Source organism: Mus pahari, chromosome 9 (genome assembly GCF_900095145.1).
Source record: "Mus pahari chromosome 9, PAHARI_EIJ_v1.1, whole genome shotgun sequence".
NCBI lineage: Eukaryota > Metazoa > Chordata > Mammalia > Rodentia > Muridae > Mus > Mus pahari.
This window is the reverse complement of record NC_034598.1, coordinates 11,821,569-11,840,098: the sequence shown is the minus strand read 5'-3', so window position 1 is coordinate 11,840,098 and position 18,530 is coordinate 11,821,569. Positions and strand designations below refer to the sequence as shown.

General features: G+C 37.3%; 1 protein-coding gene across 1 annotated transcript in view; it reads right to left on the bottom strand.

Moving 5' to 3' along the window:
• The window catches only part of Hace1 (HECT domain and ankyrin repeat containing E3 ubiquitin protein ligase 1), a 118,143-nt gene that overhangs the window by 52,898 nt on the left and 46,715 nt on the right, over positions 1-18,530 (bottom strand). Inside the window, exons 7-11 of the mRNA XM_021204341.1 lie at positions 18,002-18,084; positions 7,285-7,381; positions 7,016-7,117; positions 5,982-6,088; positions 3,450-3,600 (exon numbers count right to left, since the gene is read on the bottom strand). Of these exons, the coding sequence (XP_021060000.1) occupies positions 3,450-3,600; positions 5,982-6,088; positions 7,016-7,117; positions 7,285-7,381; positions 18,002-18,084 (540 nt within the window). The remainder of the gene's footprint in view (positions 1-3,449; positions 3,601-5,981; positions 6,089-7,015; positions 7,118-7,284; positions 7,382-18,001; positions 18,085-18,530) is intronic.

Below are 18,530 nucleotides of genomic sequence, written 5' to 3'. Positions count from 1 at the left end.
AAAAAAAAAAAAAAAAAAAGAAAGAAAGAAAGAAAGAAAGAAAGAAAGAAAGAAAGAAAGAAAGAAAGAAAGAAAGAAAGAAAGAAAGAAAAAAGGTAATACCCACAGGTTCAAGTGCTGTGGTTCCTCATCAGAGAAACGTCTCACAACAGATGGGATTAGCACAAAGACTCATAACTGGACAATGCACAGAGCAGGAGACTTCGGAGCACGCAGTCTTAACTGGATATTGTGGTGGTTGGAATATGCTTGTCCCAAGGGAAAGGGCACTGAAGAGGTATGGCCTTGTTGGAGGATGTGTGTCACTGTGGGGGTAGACTTTAAGGTCCTATGCTCAATGTTCCTTGCTGCTTGTAGATGCCAGTCTTCTCCTGACTGCCTTCAGATCAAGATGTAGAACTCTCAGCTCCTTCTCCTGCATGGTGTCTGCCTGCATGCTGCCATGCTTCCCACCTTGCTGATAATGGACTGCACCTCTGAACCTGTAAGGCAGCACTAATTAAATGGTATCCCTGATAAGAGTTGCCTTGGTCTTGGTGTTTGTTCACAGCAATGGAAACCCTAAGACAGATGTCTTCATCAAACTCCTCCATCAAGGTTCAAGGAACTATCCAAAAGAGGATGCAGAAACACTTTAAGAGTCAATGGTGTTAGATGACCTAAGGAAACAGCGTTTTCCAGACACAACAGGATTGATATGCACATGAACTTACAGACTGTGGAAGCACACATAAGCCCTATATAGGGATAAGCCAGCCAGGGTCCTATCACTGAGATGAGGAACTGGACATGGAGTCCCACACCTAACCAAGAAGTGATTGACAACTGATACTTGCTATGAAATGGAAAATCAGTTTTCTACAATGGAATGACACTGGGTGTATCAATCATACCCCTGGACAGGCCCTGTGCCCAGGAGTAGTTGGCCATACAAAGGATCTTTGTTTTGTTTCTGGGTTGGGGGGGGCTTTTTGTTTTGTTTTGTTTTGTTTTGTTTTATTATGTTTTTTTCTTATTGATGTGATGATTTTCATTTGCTTGAGAAAGAGGAAGGAAGGGAATACGGGAGGAGAAAGACAAGATATAATGTACATAAAGTTTGGTGGGCAGGGTGGTAGGGGATCTTGGAGGAGTTGATCAAAACATGGTATGAATATTCATTAATTAAAAACTATTGAATGGTCACAATATAGCTTAATAACAGAGCACCCACCTAAAAGATATGAGGTCCTGGGTTCATTTCCCAGTACAGCCAAAAGTAAAAGGAAAGAAAACCCATAACTACATGACAAAACACAAAGTCTGAATTTCATTAAACCAAAAAAAAAAAAAAAAATAGGTCACCTAGCATTTGTGAAGACTTATGTTTAAGCCCCAAGACTGAAAAAACACAGCAGGAAAGTGTAGAAAACAGTATCTTTGACATACTTTGCTACAGTTAAGCTTGTACTGATTAAACTCTACATGGAGGAAATATTAAATGATCTCCAGCCATACTATGAGCCTTAGGCTTCATCTTCTTATTTACAGTTGGTGGACTAACCAGAATTGTTCTATCTAACTCATCACTTGATATTGTTCTTCATAGAAAACTAGCATTAAGCCAACTGTTAATATGTTTATGCAGAGCCCATTAGCAAGAGAGATTCAAATTTCAAGAATAAGGAAATAGTGACAACTGCCTATACCTACCATAATTTCCTACTTATCATTACAGCTGAGTAGAAAGTAAAATACATGAGTCAGTGCTAACATAGTAAACCATGCCAGACTACATTAAGAACAGCATCAAATGACATCACGTGAGGAGTAAACCTCACGAGAAAAGCCCTGGCAAAGGAACAGATTGGCCGCTTGGATGGAAATGCTACAAGAGTAGTAAGCTGCCAATCCTAACCAAAGTAAACAGGATGTGGAAACCATAAAATGTTTGGTTTCCTTCTTCCAGAAGGTGGCACAAGAGGTGAAAAAAGAAGTAAAAAGAAACAAATATGTATAGCTGAAAATTATCTTTCCTGTACTGATTCCAAAAGGAAAAAAGAATGAAACACAGATAAACAGGTACCTTCCTAAGGGGCTATCACACCTATTCTTAGATTCAAGAGTACAGTGCTGGTCAGCACAGTGGCTCAGCAGGTAAAATGCTTGCTACATGAACTCAATACCCAGACCTGTAGAGAGGCAGAGAGGAGACAACAGACACCTCAAGCCTGAACTCAAATACACACATCACTCGCAATGATAATACACAAATGATTTTTAATATAATCTCAAAATGCTTGCAAACCATTTATCTGTTAAGAATGTCAAAAGGTTCATGTAAGATAAAGTTATTCAGATATAATAACCAGAATTATTTAGCATATAACATTAACTTAGATTCAAGTTTTATAAACACTAAATCTTTTCAAGTAAGTGATACTACATAAAAAAAAATTTTTTTCTTACTTGGAGAGATAACCTAAACATTGTTACAAGAAATAACGTCTTTGTGAACCTCAAAAGCAAATTTTATAACACAGAAACCTACTACCCTTAAAGATAATAATGCTCAAAGTGTGACCCACAGTACAACATTTGCTGTGCACAGACATGTTTCTTTGTTGTTACTGCTTAATTCTTGCTGTGCTAAAGATCAAAACCATGGTCTTACACTAAACTATAACAAAAAACATTAATATCAACAGAGGCATAGCTAGTTCATAAACATATAATTTGATATGGCTAATAATAATGATATGTGTTAGGAAAGGCAGCCAAAGTAATGAAAAGTATTTTTTAAAATTCCCAAATACTCTTTGTTAAGATAATCCCAGGAATTGTTAATAGAACTATTAAGTAAGAGTAGCCTTTCTTCCAAAATATATAATACAGACACAAACAGCACATATATAAAACAAATGAACAAAACCAGATTATTTTATCTTCTAGTAAAACATTTTTAAGACGATAGCTTATATCTTGCATTAAAAATTCATCATCTGAGCTAGACTTGGTGGCTAAGATCTGTAATCCCAGCTACTTAGGAGGGACAGGATGATAGCAAATTCAAGGCCTACCTCAGCTACTGAACAAGAAACAGGTCAGTCTGACCACCTTAATGAGATCCTATCTCAAAGTAAAAAGTAAGCTAGGGCTAACTTTGCATTGCACACAGATAGCCCTAGCTTCAACATTTAATACTGCATAAAATAAACAAACCTGCAATTCAGTACAATTACCTTAATACTAAATATCTCTATCCTTAAAACCACGAATGGGATTGATTTATGTGTAAGAAAAACTTGGAAGAGCTTACCAATTAAATCTTGTTCATTAGACAAAACTGAAAGGGAAAATACGTAACCAAGTTATGAATCAAACTTATATCCTGCTCATGATTTTAATGAATGTATGCTGCGTTATAGTCATCTCCTTTATGTCTACCTCCTAACAACAACGTTTCTGACCTTGAACACCTGGCTTCTTGGAGTTTTATTCCCATTGTAGCCCATATCGAGTCCATTACTGGGAGATGAGGGACCAATCCGAAAGACATGACAAAATATCCTCACAATCCTCAAAAGGCTCTTCATCTGTGCTTCATAATTGCTAGATAAACTGAAAATGAAAAAATTAAAATGTGAACACATTAGGTGAAGCCAAACAAATTGATCTTCAAATATTTATTTTAAACATATTTAGTCCACTAACCAACTGTCTCATGAATTCTCTGTGGTAAGATAATTTCTTACCCATTCTAGGAGAAAGAACAGTTTGTTGAGCAGAAAATATATTATTGTATATATATTAGTATGCACCATTAAGTATATATTAATACATAGTATTAAATTTATTGTTATAAATCAGTGGATTTCTAATTTTTAAGTACCCAGAATATAACCAATGAATATACGAACAATATAGCATAAACTAGGAAGAATATTATCTTTAGATACAAACGTTAAGGAAATTTATTCACTTCCAAAAGTATACTTATGAATTACTGACTCTACATCCCACCTCAGTTTACCCTGGATGTCAAAGCTGGTGTGTAACAAGTTAGTAAACAGTGTCTGAACTTACAACTGAATCTGGATGACTCCAAAGCCCATAGCCCATGGAGTTTTCTGTTGTGGTTGGTTGGTTGGTTTTTATGTTTTAGCTTATTATTTTAAAGTCACAAATTAAACCTCACTATATTATAAAGGAGCTGAATAGAAATAATATGCATATGCTTTTAATTCAAAATTTCATATATGCATATAATGCATTTTGATCAAATATAGTCCCCATTCATCCCCCTCCACTTCTTTCCTCCTATGATTTAGTTAGCCTATCTAAGTCTTAGGTTTCATCAAATACATGAATTACTAGGAATGACTAAACAAAAGTGGACGGAGTACATTATGGAAGCCTTAGCTCCAATGAGTCGTAAAGCAGAAGAATCTAAAAGTGTTTCCAAATAGAATATCAAAAGCAACTTAGGAAATGCAAACAAGTAAGAAGGTGGTACTGGTCTGAATTAGCAGAAGACCTTTCAAGTAAAGAGTACAGGAGCACAGAAAGTAGCAGAGAATAAGTAGCTCACTAATGTATTCCCACTTCAGAGCATGGAACATGAAGACAAGTTCAGAGCCAGCCTGAGCTACATAGCAAGACCCTAAACAAGTTCAGAGCCAGTCAGAGCTATACAGCAAGACCCTATTGGGAAAGAGAAGGCAAGTGTTGAGGCAGAATGACTTTCATGGGAATAACAGTAAGTCTGACAATGTAGCTTTGTATTCATAGTATTTTTAGAATGCATGTAAAAAGAGAAAGGTTCTGTAGCAATGTACAATGTGAAAGGTTATCACAAACTGTCGCTGTAGAAATAATTAGTGAGTCATACAAAGAAGAATGCATTCAAATTAGAAGAGGGTCAAATCTGTAAGAAACAGTAACACATTAAGTACTTGGTAACAGCTGCCTATTCTCCTAGTAGGAGTGGCTAATCACATACAAAGATGTATAACAAATATAGAAGCTATACATAAAAGTAAGTAATATAAAGTTTAGTTCCTTAGACCCAGCAATGAGTTATTAAAACCATAAAATCTAAAAAGAATTAAAAACAGAAGTAGGGAGAGAAGCAGTACAGGAAAAAAAAAAACTATAGTGAATATGATGAAGGAATGATGAACATTAAACAGCGGGGATCCACCCAAGTTTTTAAGTCAGAGACTCAGAGTCCTGGACTATTTTCTCATGTAGCCCTGGCTGACCGCAAACTCCTTATGTAGCTGAGGATGACCTTGAACTCCGGTCCTCCTACTTTTGATCCCAACTGCCTGGACTGAAAGGAAATATGACCACACCGAAGACAATAGCAGCTTCTTCACACGCATTTACTTGTAGGACTAATTCTTAAGTAATCATTTTACAAAATTCCATACACATATGCCAAAATTCGCATTAATATGTTCTAGGTTTCTTTATAAAGTCTCTTGAATAAGCTGATCAGCCGGGGCTTTTTAAACCAAATGACAAGCCTTAAATGTGGTGATTACAATGAGAAGGCCCTACAGCCTAGGCGTTTGCATGCTTGCTCTGAAGCTGGAGGCACTTGGAGAAACCCAAGAGGTGTAGCCTTATTGTTACTGAAGTGTGTTACTGAACTGGACAGGAGCTTCAAGAGTTTACAAATGTACACCACGTAGAGCCTACTCTCTGCTTCCTGTTTTGAGTCAAGTGTGAATCCTAAGCTTCTGCTGCAGCTGCCTCGCCTGCTGCTTGCTGCCTGCTTCCCTGCCATGATGGACTCTTATCCCCCTACGACCTTAAGTAGATGGACCCTTCTCTAAGTTGCCAAAGACATGGTGGTGCTTCATCACAGTGGAGAAAAGTAACTAATAGGGTAAGTCAGCAAATTTTTTAAACAGCTCATCAATGTCAAAAGCCAGCTAATTTGAGGAGATCAAGCAGACAGACACTACTATGTACTGAGTCACTGAAATGCTTACCTAAGCAGCTTATGGCCATTTGTTGTAGCAACTTCAGCAAGGCCTGTCAGGATCTTTAGGTACTGGCTTTCACTTTGCTGAGACAAATGCTGCAGAACTTGCCGTAACTGGTTTTATATAAATTAAAAACCAAAGTGATTACAAAGTAAGTAACCCATAAATTCTATCAATATATACACGTTTAATAAACGCCTAAAAGCCAGTTAACTAAAAATCAAGAACTTTACAATTATTATACACTATATAAACTTAAGAGCCAATAAAAGAAAAAGATGAAAAATAATCTTTCTTTAAAATTATCCAGTTAAAAAATACACACAGGAAACCAAGTATGCATCTAAAAATTTAATTCTAAACTTCTGAAATTTATAGATTTCCAAATCTGCAATTTTTCCAAGACTATAGCTATCACAAATACTGAGCTTGGGGTTGGAGATATAGCTCAGCAGGCATGAGGCCCCAGGTTTACACCCTAGCAGCACAAAACTACAGGAAAAAGAACTCAGTGATCAAGTAGTTACCAGTCATTACAAAGTATTCCTCCTTCATACTCCTGTCCTCTATCCATGAGGAAGTTATCATAAGGAGAGCCACTCAGATGATTCAGAGGGCCAATATCAGGAAGACATGTTATTATGTATATTACACTACAATATTCCTGGTAACTCCAACTTGTCCCTAAGTACCCAAAACCTCTAGATGCTCAATTTTTTTTTTTTTAAGATAGAGCAACTGGATATATTCAATGCATATTTTCTCATAAACTTGAAGCCATCTTCACATAATTTGTCATGTCCAATAAAATATAAGTAAACAGTTGCTATACTGTATTTTTTAGGGAATAATGACAAAAGGTGTGATCATGTTTGATTATAGTATTTTTGATAACAATTGGTTTTTTGGCTGTAGAATCCCCATATATCAAGGGCTAACTATAACTCATAGTTACATAATGCACAACCAACTCGTTACTAAAATAAACATAACAATTTTAATTACTACTCATTTACAACCTATTAGCAAGCTTATGCTACCATGTTTTCCCGAAGGTCTTCATTCTGTGTCATTTGAACAATAGTCTGGAAAAGCCTCGGGTGATACTGAATTAACACTTCGCAAGTCTGTCCATATCCGCCCTATAAACAAAATTTACAACTTTTCAGGTTTAAAAACAAAGAGACTTTTAAAGATCATACTTTTCACAGAGTAAACATCTTTATACTCTCATTTACAAAAAAAAACATTATTTTATTATTTATAACTTTATCATAAATGGGCTTGGAATTATATATTAAAAGCATACCTGTACACACAGATCTAGAGGGGTTACTCCATTTTTATCTGGTAAATATTTGGCTCCTCGTAATAGAAGAATCTGTGCAGTATCTCTCTGACCATGACTGTATAGAAATAGAACCAAATTAAAAACCTAATCTTTAACTTTTCTCTATAAATTAGAACACTACACTACAGAGACACATCACTGGACAGCAATAGAGACTATGCAGATTTCCCAGAAATGTAAACAAATTAAAAATGAGCTCATTGTATTTCAACCAAATGGCACTGTACAAAACATAATTTATAGCCAATTTAAATTAAACATTCATAGTGCCCTGCTATGAATTTAGAGAACAATTATAATAGGTTTTATCATTCTGTTGATAATTTATGACAACAGTAATTACTGTCCTTGATACACATACCAATTGACCAGAATTAACTTAAGAATAATAATCTAGGGGGCTGGAGAGATGGCTCAGCAGATAAGAGAACCTCTGCTCTTCCAGGGGATAAGGGTTCAATTCCCAGTACCTACATGGAAGCTCACAACTGAATGTAACTACAGTTTCAAGTTTCAAAAGATTCAATACCCTCTTCTGTCTTCTGCAGGCAACAAGCACACAAGTGGTATACAGACATACACATTCAGGCAACACACACACACACACACACACACACACACACTAAATAAATAAATGAATGAATAATTTTAATAGTAGCCAAATTTTGCCAGCAAAAACAAACAAACCAGTAGATTGATCCTCTGAAAATAACAGTAATTAGCATTATTATTAATATTCAATAAGAAATCTCACTCTGTAGTCCAGGCTGGCCCCAAACTCAGGGCAATTCTGCCTCAGTCACATAGCTGCTGATACAGATGTAGAGCAGAACGCTCAGAAGTCTTCATCAGGCATCAGTGTTGTTATGCTGGTGGTACCAGCCAAAGTATGACACAGCTCTTACAACAGTGGTGAACTCATACTATCCTATGTTAGGCTGCTCCCTATTATGCCCAAAACTAAGATTAAAAAGTCACCAAGATAAACTTAACTTATATCAGAACACAGTGGCACCTCTGCTACAAGTCAATAATCTAGAGTTTTTATAAAAACTATCCAATTTTAGTAACTCACAGTTGCTTAATGTCCATATTTTCAGTCTTTCCACTGAAACTGTCAACTTTCAAATTTTTTACATTTATTTATTTTATATGTATGTTTTCCCTACATGTGTATTTGTGCACCATGTATTTGCCTGGTGGCCTCAGAGGTGAAATGAAGGAGTCAGGTCCTTTAGAACTGAGTTAAGCATGGTTGTCAGTCCCCATTTAAATGCTGGGAACTGAACACTGGTCCTCTGCCATGACAAGTGCTGTTACCAGCTGCTATGTCATCTCTCCAGCCCCTAAGCTGACAATATCTACATAGCAGACTTATTCTACAGCACCAAGAATGGTAGTAGCATATAACACAGACACATCACACTTTATGAATTACACTCTAAGCTTTAACATATTTCGTACACTTGATAAATAAGCATTACAGAATGGATGAAGAAAGAAAGGAAATAACAAGCAGAAGCCTAACACAATCTCCTAGAATCTAATAGGTGACAAATGTTAGTCCTTTCTTCATTAGGGATGTAACTATGACAGCTGTGTTACAGGAGTTGTTAAATAACAGGAACCATTAGACTAAAACATGTCCCTGTGCAACAAGAGATGGCTCCTATGCAACAGTAAATAAGCAAGGAAGAGCATGTCTTTCATAACAAATATTCAGATGTGACAGTGTGTGTGTGTGTGTGTGTGTGTGTGTGTGTGTGTGTTCACCCACACTTTCTAGCTCTTAATTCCTTGTTATATCTTAAGTAACTAGAGAAATAGGAGGCGTGTATTTGGCCTTCTGGCCTTGGTTCTTGAAGTAGTTTTAGAACAATCAAGAAAAAAGACAGTTTTTGTTAGGCTGTTAGGACCAAAACCTCTCCAGTACTCTCCTGTCCCTTGTTTCACCAAGGCAAGTTAACCTAGGTGAGCCATAGAAAGTAAAAATACACTAGTCTGACATTTTTCTCATCTACCTTGTCTAAGAATCAATCACAGGATCCACAGTTCAGGCAGTGCCCTACCTCATACCTAAAAGAAAGGAATATTGCCCAAAGACCACGAAGACTTTGAACAGAAACACCTGCTGGGTTTGCCACTTTGTCCTAACATAGTAAGTCACACACCTCTTTTGGCACAGTTGTACATGTTTCAATCACTCCAATACAACGAAGTTTCCATTTAAAAAAAAAAAACCAGGACTGGAAAACTCCTGGCTGGCTAAGAAGAGACAGCCTTGTAGAAAGGTGACTAAGAAGCCATCCACCTGCCCAGAGGATAGTGCATCTCAACGAACTATCTACAAGAAATGGAGCTCCGAGTCTTCTAGACCTTACTCTGTGGGTCTCTGTGTCTGGTGCTTATGTATGTCTCTTAAAATATCTGTCATAATCTAATAAACACAAGCACAGTCTCCCTGAGATCTAAGAGCCACTCTGGCAAATTATTCCAACCCAAGGAGGGAGTCCTAGAAAGCCCAGCTGGCAGCCAGGTCAGAAACCACAGAGGATAAGTCCTGCTCCAAGTACCTAAGATGCAGAGTAATCTAATAGGACTGAGCCCACACTTCTGGGATCAGACACAATCACCCAGTAGATGGAGTAAAAACGGACTCAGAAGATGTTCAACTTATGGCCACTGCATAATCAACTGTTGACTCCCTGACGGGGAGGAAGCACCTCCCATTTCAGAGTGACAGAAGTGGTCTATATGATGAGTAGGACAAACTGAGTATTTTATCTTTACGTTCACAGATTAGGTTTCAGCCAACTACATAGCCAATCCATCAAACTATGCCCAAATAAACTAAACCCATGGCTGCAGTCACTCCACATCATGCACAGTGCCTCAGGGCTCACTGTTCAGACACTACTAGCACAGAGCTCTCTGAATCCCTGCTGGTGCTGAGCACTATCTAGTTTATGTGGTGTTCTTTGGGCAAATCACCTGTGCTTAATCGAATCTATCTAAAGTTTCTTTTTAAAAGGTCCATCCAAAGTTTCAAAAGTAAATACACTTGCTCAAGATCAACAAATAAAAACTACACAGGTGTTTTTTAAGCCTCCATATAAAATTTTTTGTCATACATATAGCAAAACAAAATATTACCATGAGGGCTAGCGAGGCAGCTTAGAGGCTGAGTGTATCTGAGCTCAGTCCCCAGCACACCCATGTCAAGTGTCTGTACAAATGTCTGTACTCCTGCACACGGAAATCCAATGTCACCTGTGGGCACTAGCTCTTTGGTACATATACCTATACACAGGCACATACATATACATAAAATTAAAAGTAAAATAAATCTTGGGGCTGGAGAGATGGCTCAGTAATGAAGAACACCTGCAAAAGATCAGGGTTCAGTGCCTACATAGTAGCTCACAGCCATCTGTTACTCCAGCTCCAAAGGATCTAATGCCCACTTCTGAATGCCATTGGTAGCAGGCACTCAAATGATACAAAGTCATACAAGCAGACAAAATACATACATAAATATTTTTAAATCTTATTGTAAAGAAAATAATAAAAGTAAATCTTTAAAAAGAAAAATTTGCCAGGCAGTGGTGGCACACACCTTTAATCCCAGCACTTGGGAGGCAGAGGCAGGCAGATTTCTGAGTTCGAGGCCAGCCTGGTCTACAGAGTGAGTTCCAGGACAGCCAAGACTACACATAGAAACCCTGTCTCAAAAAACAAAACAAACAAACAAAAAAGAATAATACACATGAAGAAATGTCACTACATTTTGAGAAAACTATATTTCAAAAAATACCTGAAAATCACACTTAAAATGAAGTGACACTTCATTTCAAAAATGGATTAAAAATAAGAAGCAACTGCTTGTGACATACAATATGTGAAAAGCACAATTAGTAGTCCAAGTGCCACATATATATAAAGTTGTAATAGTTTACAATTATCTTATGACAGTCTGTGAAGAGTTACAGAAAAAATTATTTTTGTTTGATTTTTGAGGTAGTATCTCACTATGTAACCCTGGATGGCCTGGAACTTGCTAAGGAGACCAGAGTAGCCTTAAACATAAAGAGATCTGCCTGTCACTTATCGGATGCGCTGATACTAAAAACCAGTACCAAACCCTAGCTAATACTAACCAGTATCAGTAGTACTGATAGGAAAAACAGTTGTACTCTGCCTATGTACTCATACTAAAAACCAGCATTACCACACCTGGCTAAGATTTATTTTTTTTTAATTCCCAACTGTTTTTAATAGCCAGCTTTATAATTAAATCCACTAAAATAAACAGAAACACACAGGACAATATATAATGCCTTGTATCTAAGATACAAATGGAGTACAAATATACTCAATGGGAAACACTGCAGTGTATTTTGGGTTACCCCTCACAGGCTGATGTTTTACACAGTTGACTGTATTTTAGCATATTTAGTATTAAAATAATCTTTAAACTAAATAACTGAAGAAGTTTACTGAATAATTATTCTTTATAAAAAAATTAAAGCTAATTATATGTTTATTAACTCTTTGGTAATTCCATACTCACCCTACCATTCCTCCTCCTACGTCCTCCCAGACCGTCCTTCACAATTCCATGTTCTTTTTCTTCCCCAATAACCCCACTAAGTCCAGTTTGTGCCACCCCCATACTCTGGGTGTGGGGCATCCCATCCAGTACAGTGTAGTCATCCCGGCAGGAGCCACACTTAAAAGAAAAGCCTTGTCCTTTCCCTAGAAAGACTAATTTTTATACTGACTGAGATAATAATCTTTCCAGGGCCATAATGTAGTTTATGAAAACAGAACTGTTTCTCCAAGCAGCTTTCTAACTTTGGGCTCTTTCAGTCTTAAATGTCTAAAAACTTCCACTAGTGCATATAATAATGGGAACTAAAGTAGTAACAGTTTTAATTGATTATGAAGAGAAACTATAATATTTTACAAGTTTGTGTATTTAAATTTAAAGGCTATTTTATATACTATTTTGTTTTGAGTTTTCTAACTAAAAAGCATTGCTTGGCAGGAGTTACACTCTACGCTCTGAAGTTTGTGCTTTTGTAACGCCACAAAAACCTCTAAAACTCCACCAACAACTTACCTATATATGTTTAATTCATTTTACTTTTCCTAATAAAAGTTATCTGTAAATAGAGAAAATACCTGAGAATCTAGAAACCACAGTGCAATTAAGACCATGCCCTGAGGGCTGCAGAGATGGCTCGGGGAGTTCTGAATGTGTACTGGGCAAGCATGAGGAAGCGATCTGAAGTCCCCAGCACCCATATAAGCCGCCAGGCATGCACACCTGTAACCCCAGCACTGCTGGAGGTGCTGGGACAGGAGGATCACAGGGCTTACTGAACACTTACATTCTTCTCTGGCCTTAGCATGCATGCACACATATAATCAGGTGCTACCACGCATATTAAGACAGTTTAGAAGTAAATCAACAGTGCCCCATATATCCTTCTCCTACAATGAGAAATTTATTTTGTGTTTCACGTCTTACTACTTTTCTCAAAAAGACCCAACACTTGCTAAAGTAAAAATTGTCAACTCAGTGGTCATGCCCATAATGCTGAGCATTTGGCTGAGGAGAAAAGGACTGTCAGGAGTTCTAGGCCAGCTTTGTCCATGTAGTGACAAGCCAGACTGGACTAGAACAACACTGTCTTTAAAATAAAAATTAAGAATAGCTTAGCATGGCACATTGTCCCTGTGTTTAATTCCTAGTACCACATACACGGGTACACACCTGAGTTTTAAAAAAAAAAATCTTTGGTATGAATATGTAAGAAGAATAAATACTTTTAAAACAATCTCTTAGCCATATTCTTGTATTCAGACAAGCTATAGGAATAGTCCAGTTCTACATAAAATATATTGTATTAATATTTTAAATGCCATTGTTTCATATGTAACTATGGTGATTCACTTACAAGCACTCACTAAACACCTAAGTACAAACTACTGTACAGATGTTAGATAGAAAGCAGTAAAAATAAACATTCATTTTGCTTTCACTGATGCTAAGATAGACTACAAACTAGTAAATAAATAGTAAAAATAAGTAGGTAGCAAATAGGGAGGTACAAAATACTACAGAGGCCATACTATAAGAGAAAATTTGAGAAGAGATTTTAAATTGGTCAAAACTGTATTTCTAAAAAGCAAGTTAAAGCCAGGCTTTTAAAAAAAAAAAAAAAAAAAAAACTTGGCATAAGTTAGAGTTACCAGGGAAGAGGAGCCTCGATTTAAAAACTGACTCCATCACATAACCTGTAGGCAAGTCTGTAGGGCGTTTTCCTACACTAATGATTGATATGAAAGGCTAAACCGGGCAGTTGACTGTATCAGTGCCACCCTATGACACTCCCGGGGTAATGATCATAGATGGCAGAAGAAAGCAGGTTAAGCCTCCATGGTCTCTGCCTCAGCTCCCGCCTCCAGGTCCCTGTCTTCAATTGCTGCCTTGGCTTTCCTCAATGAACTGTGTGACCAAATAAAACCTTTCTTTCCCAAGCTGATTTTGGTCAGTTTTGTCACAGCAACAAAAGCAAACTAAGACACCAGGTACACGTCTATAATCCAAGCCCAGGGAATGCAGAGGCAGGAGAATCACAAGGTTGAGGTCAGTATGGATCACATTCCTATCTCCACCAAAAGCAGGTGACAGGTATCAAGTAAAGTTAAAGCCACACAAAATGCCTAAAAACTACAACAGGCAAAACACCATGGAGAAACTACAGTGGACACTGGCACTTAGAGAATGCAAAGAGGATAAGCATGGCTAAAGCACAGTGTGAACTGAGTGAGTCTCAAGGCCGAGAGACTCTTGGCTTATGTGAGATGCACCAAGGACACACTGAAACACTCTCAAGTGGCAAGAACTTACTTTTTTTTTTCTTCTAGTTGTTTTTCAAAGGGCCACTGAGGAAACTCTTTGCTGAGGAGAGTTTACTAGACAGAAGCAAGAGTAGAGTCAGGGGGAGTAAGCTGACCTCAGCAGTACTCTAGATGTAACAGCTTTCAAGTAGCTTTGGAGAGAGTCTACAGATGCAGACAGAAAACGTGCTTTAGGAAGACTTTAAAGATAGGTCCCAAATGCAGAGTCAAAAAGTAATAATGATTTAATTTTTGCATTAAACAAGTAGGAAGATATGATGCACAAGAAAGATATGAAGAGGAAAATAAGATGTTGTATTTGGGACATGTTAAAATCTGAGAGTTCCTATGATAATGGAGCCAAACTGGGAGCCTCAAAGATATTTCTAATCTAAAAATAAATACCAAAGATTTATAATATAGAGAGAAATTTAAAGTAAATGGGCTGAAGAAATGACTCAGCAGTTAAAAGCACTGACTGCTCTTCCAAAGGAATGAGATTTAATTCCCAGCACCGTGGAGTCTTACAAACAGTCTGTAACTCCAGTTCCAGGGGAATCTGAAACCTTCTTCTGGCCTCCAAGGGCACTGCATACACATGTATACAGGCATACATTCAGGAAACCATTCATAAACATAAAATGACGAAGTTTTCAAAAAATTTTAATATAAAAGGTAAAATATTATCCAGAGACTCAAGCTAATGTTTTTCATAAATTCATGACATGATAGAAATTGGTTATCTGTAAATGTGAATGTCACTTTTATTTCCTCAAATAAAGTGATAAGAGCCATACCCAAGCTTTTCAAGTACATGGCTTGGGCTGAGCCCATATACCTAGATTCTATCTAACTATCCCTAGACCTACAACTGGAAGATCCTAACCCCATACAACCTAATCTTCTACAAGCCCAGACCAGCTTCAGCATTTAGCTCCCATCAGCTAACCTAGGCCTAGAATGTTTCAGCTTCCAAGACTTTCTGCTGAATAAACTCACACTTTCTAGCTCTTTCTAAACTCTGGCTGGTTGGTTCAACTCGGTTGTTCTGGTTCAAACTCCTCCCAAAACTGACTAACTCAAACTGACCTCTCTGAGCCTTTCTCCTGATACTAAACTGCTGTGAACTGAACTGAGCACAACTGAATTGAATGGATGAACTCTCTATCCCTCACTACTCTTTAGCCTCTCTTTCCTGTCTGTCCTCATGAGAGTTGGGCATATCCTAGCTCTGACTCATTCTGTCAAATCTTTCTCTGATTCGTTACTTTGTCTGCCCCTCAATTAGACATCATTGTCTGTGATCAATGGTGTGTGCTAAGGGTGTGTCTATATTCCAGCCACAGAGATTAAAGGTGTGTGGCATGTCTACATTCCAGCTGGATTGTAAATTTGGATGTGATCCCTTGCCGGAGCAACCATGCTGTTGGAGTGTAAAACTCTTATAAATTTATCTACAAATCACTTAAATAAGAATAAGATTATACTGAACTCAGATATGCACTAGAAGACTAAAACTCAAAAAGCTATTCTATGTAAAAGCTCCTTAACTATAACAGCTTAACTAAATTTTATAACTCACATAGTTTAAATTAAAAATATCAACATGGGTTATATTTATATACTTATGAGCACACACGCACGTGCGTGTGCGTGTGTAGTGTATGTTTGTGTATCAACAATTAAAGAAAAAGAGGCCATGAATTTTGAGAGAGGACAGTGGTGTTGCATGGGAGGGGGATAAATTTTAAAAATAATAAATTATTGAGAGATAGACAGACAGACACACACACACACACACAACTACAGAGTTTTGTAAAGTGCCTCAAGTAAAGGGTTTAAGAAGGTCAGAGAGAAAGCTCACTAGTTAAAAGTATGCTCTGCTCTTGCAGAGGACCTGAGTTCCGTTTCCAGAATGGTAGGTAAGTGACAATTACTTCTAACTCCAGCACCAGGGCATTTGACATCTGATACTCTCTTCTGGCCCCATAGGCACCTATCATGTACACATTCTTCCAAAAGACACACATACACATAATTAAGATTGAAACTTTTTTAAACTAATAGATGGGCTAAGTCAGTCTGGTAAAGGTAATATCAGAGGCATCAATAACAACAAAACCAGAAAAAGGCACATCTTTCTGCTGAAGATAAATCTCTAGCAAAATGGTATAAAAGAGGTCTGAAGAGACTGCTCAGTGCCTAAGAGTGCTTGCTGCTCTTGTAAAGAATGCAGGTTCAATTCATAGCATCCAGATGGCAGCTAAGACTCCAGGTCCAGAAAATCAGACACACTCTTCTAAGCTCCACAGGTACCAGGTATGCATATGATGCACACACATACAACACATACAACACATACACACACTCACACAGAAAGAGAGAGAGAGAGAGAGAGAGAGAGAGAGAGAGAGAGAGAGAGAGAGAGAATCAAAATACATAATTTTTAAATTATATAAAAGAACAGGATAAGTTTCTAGAATCTCTTAAAAATCTAAATGAATGAATATAACTGGCATACAATCATCCATACCTATGGGTTCCATATGAATAGAAAATACAGTTAGGTGTACAATTGTTGTATCTATACCGAGTATGTGTATACTTTTTCTCTTATGATTTCTGAAACAATATGGAACAACAACTATCTACATAGCATTTATATTAGATGCAAGCAATGGTTAAGCTATATAGGAAGATGTTTAACAATTGCATATAAATACTTTGGCATTTTACATAAGGTGACTTTATATTAAATGTGGATATCCATCAGGGGTGAAAAGTAGTTCTAGAGCCACTACCCAAGCATATCAAGGGACAACTATAGGACAGGGAAGCAAACAACAACAACAAATTAATTACAGTAGGCTTTTGCACTATTCCTAACTGAAAACTCCCTCTATGTGACACATTTACAGGTATGTTTACAGGTACAAGTGTAAATATAATTTGTACATTATACTTTGGGGTTTGTTTTGTGTTGCTGATGCTGTGGTTGGCTTTTTCACTGCCCTGGTGCTGGGGATGGAAGAAGGACCTTTGACATATGCCTATGTAAGTCTGCTAGTACACCCAGCCTGGTTATCAATGCTTACCAATTCTTACATGCATACATGATATGGTGAGTGAGTAAGCTAAGTACTTGCTGCTTACAAGAGTTAGAAAACAAAATAACAAGTCAAGAAAAATAACCAAGACAGGAGTGCAAAAGCAGACTACAGAACACAAACTTACAATGATTCAACACTTTTTAAAAAGTTATATAAATAAAGAAAAGACATGGCTCTGAACTAACAGTTTTCCTAGGTACACACAACAGTTTTCCTAGGTACTTAATAAACTACAGAACTCACTGGATTACTGCTTTGTCCTAAAACTGAAGTAGTCAAGTAAATAAAAACAGCTCCACTGATAAAAACACTGCCAATTAAATGAAATGCTAAGTACTATTGTTTATCTTATAATCCCAGCATTCAGGAGGCTGAAGGAGAAGGACCTAAAGTTTGATGCCAGCCATGAGCTACATTGTATGTTCTAAGCAACCCTGGGCTACAGAGTAAGATCTTATCTCAAATGACAATAATATTAATAGAAAATGCTTTCCTGCAATTAAGTAACAGAAAGGTATTTATCATGCTTCATAAAAGCAAAGTATTTGTAGGAAAACAGAGCTTTAAAAAACATACACAAGTCTTTATGTGTGAAAACATAGGTGAAAGATAACATTCTTTAATGGAAGCATATCTGAAAATACAAAGTTTGGTACCTGCAAGCAAAGTACAGTGGCGTGGCTCCTGATACATTCGGCCTGTTAATATCAGCACCGCTGTCTAGCAAGCACTGCACTGTCTGGGGAAAAACAGTAAAGCCAGAAAAGGCAAACAAAAGATACAGTTATTAGAACTTCAATCCACATAAGAATTCTTCCCACAATTAAGCGTTAAAAAGAAAATGGTGTGCAGGCTCATGATGGTAATGACAGCAAGTCCAACTCCATAGACAACCCTGACCACTCAGGTACACCGTGACCTCTGGGCAGCTGTCAGTGTAATAGAAAGTGCACTCGCCTTGGAGAGCCTCCATCACAGGGCAGTCATAGTCATGACTACTCAAGACATGAAAGGTGGCTAGTGAAACCAAGACAATTATTTAAAGTTGCATAGCTGCAAAAGGCTAGCAAACTAGACACTATTACTTTTAGGTACCTAAATTTTAAAACTAAAACATTTTACCTCTTGAAATATAAATATAAGACCCAGAGGAGGAGGAGGAGGAAGAGAAGGAGGAGGAGGAGG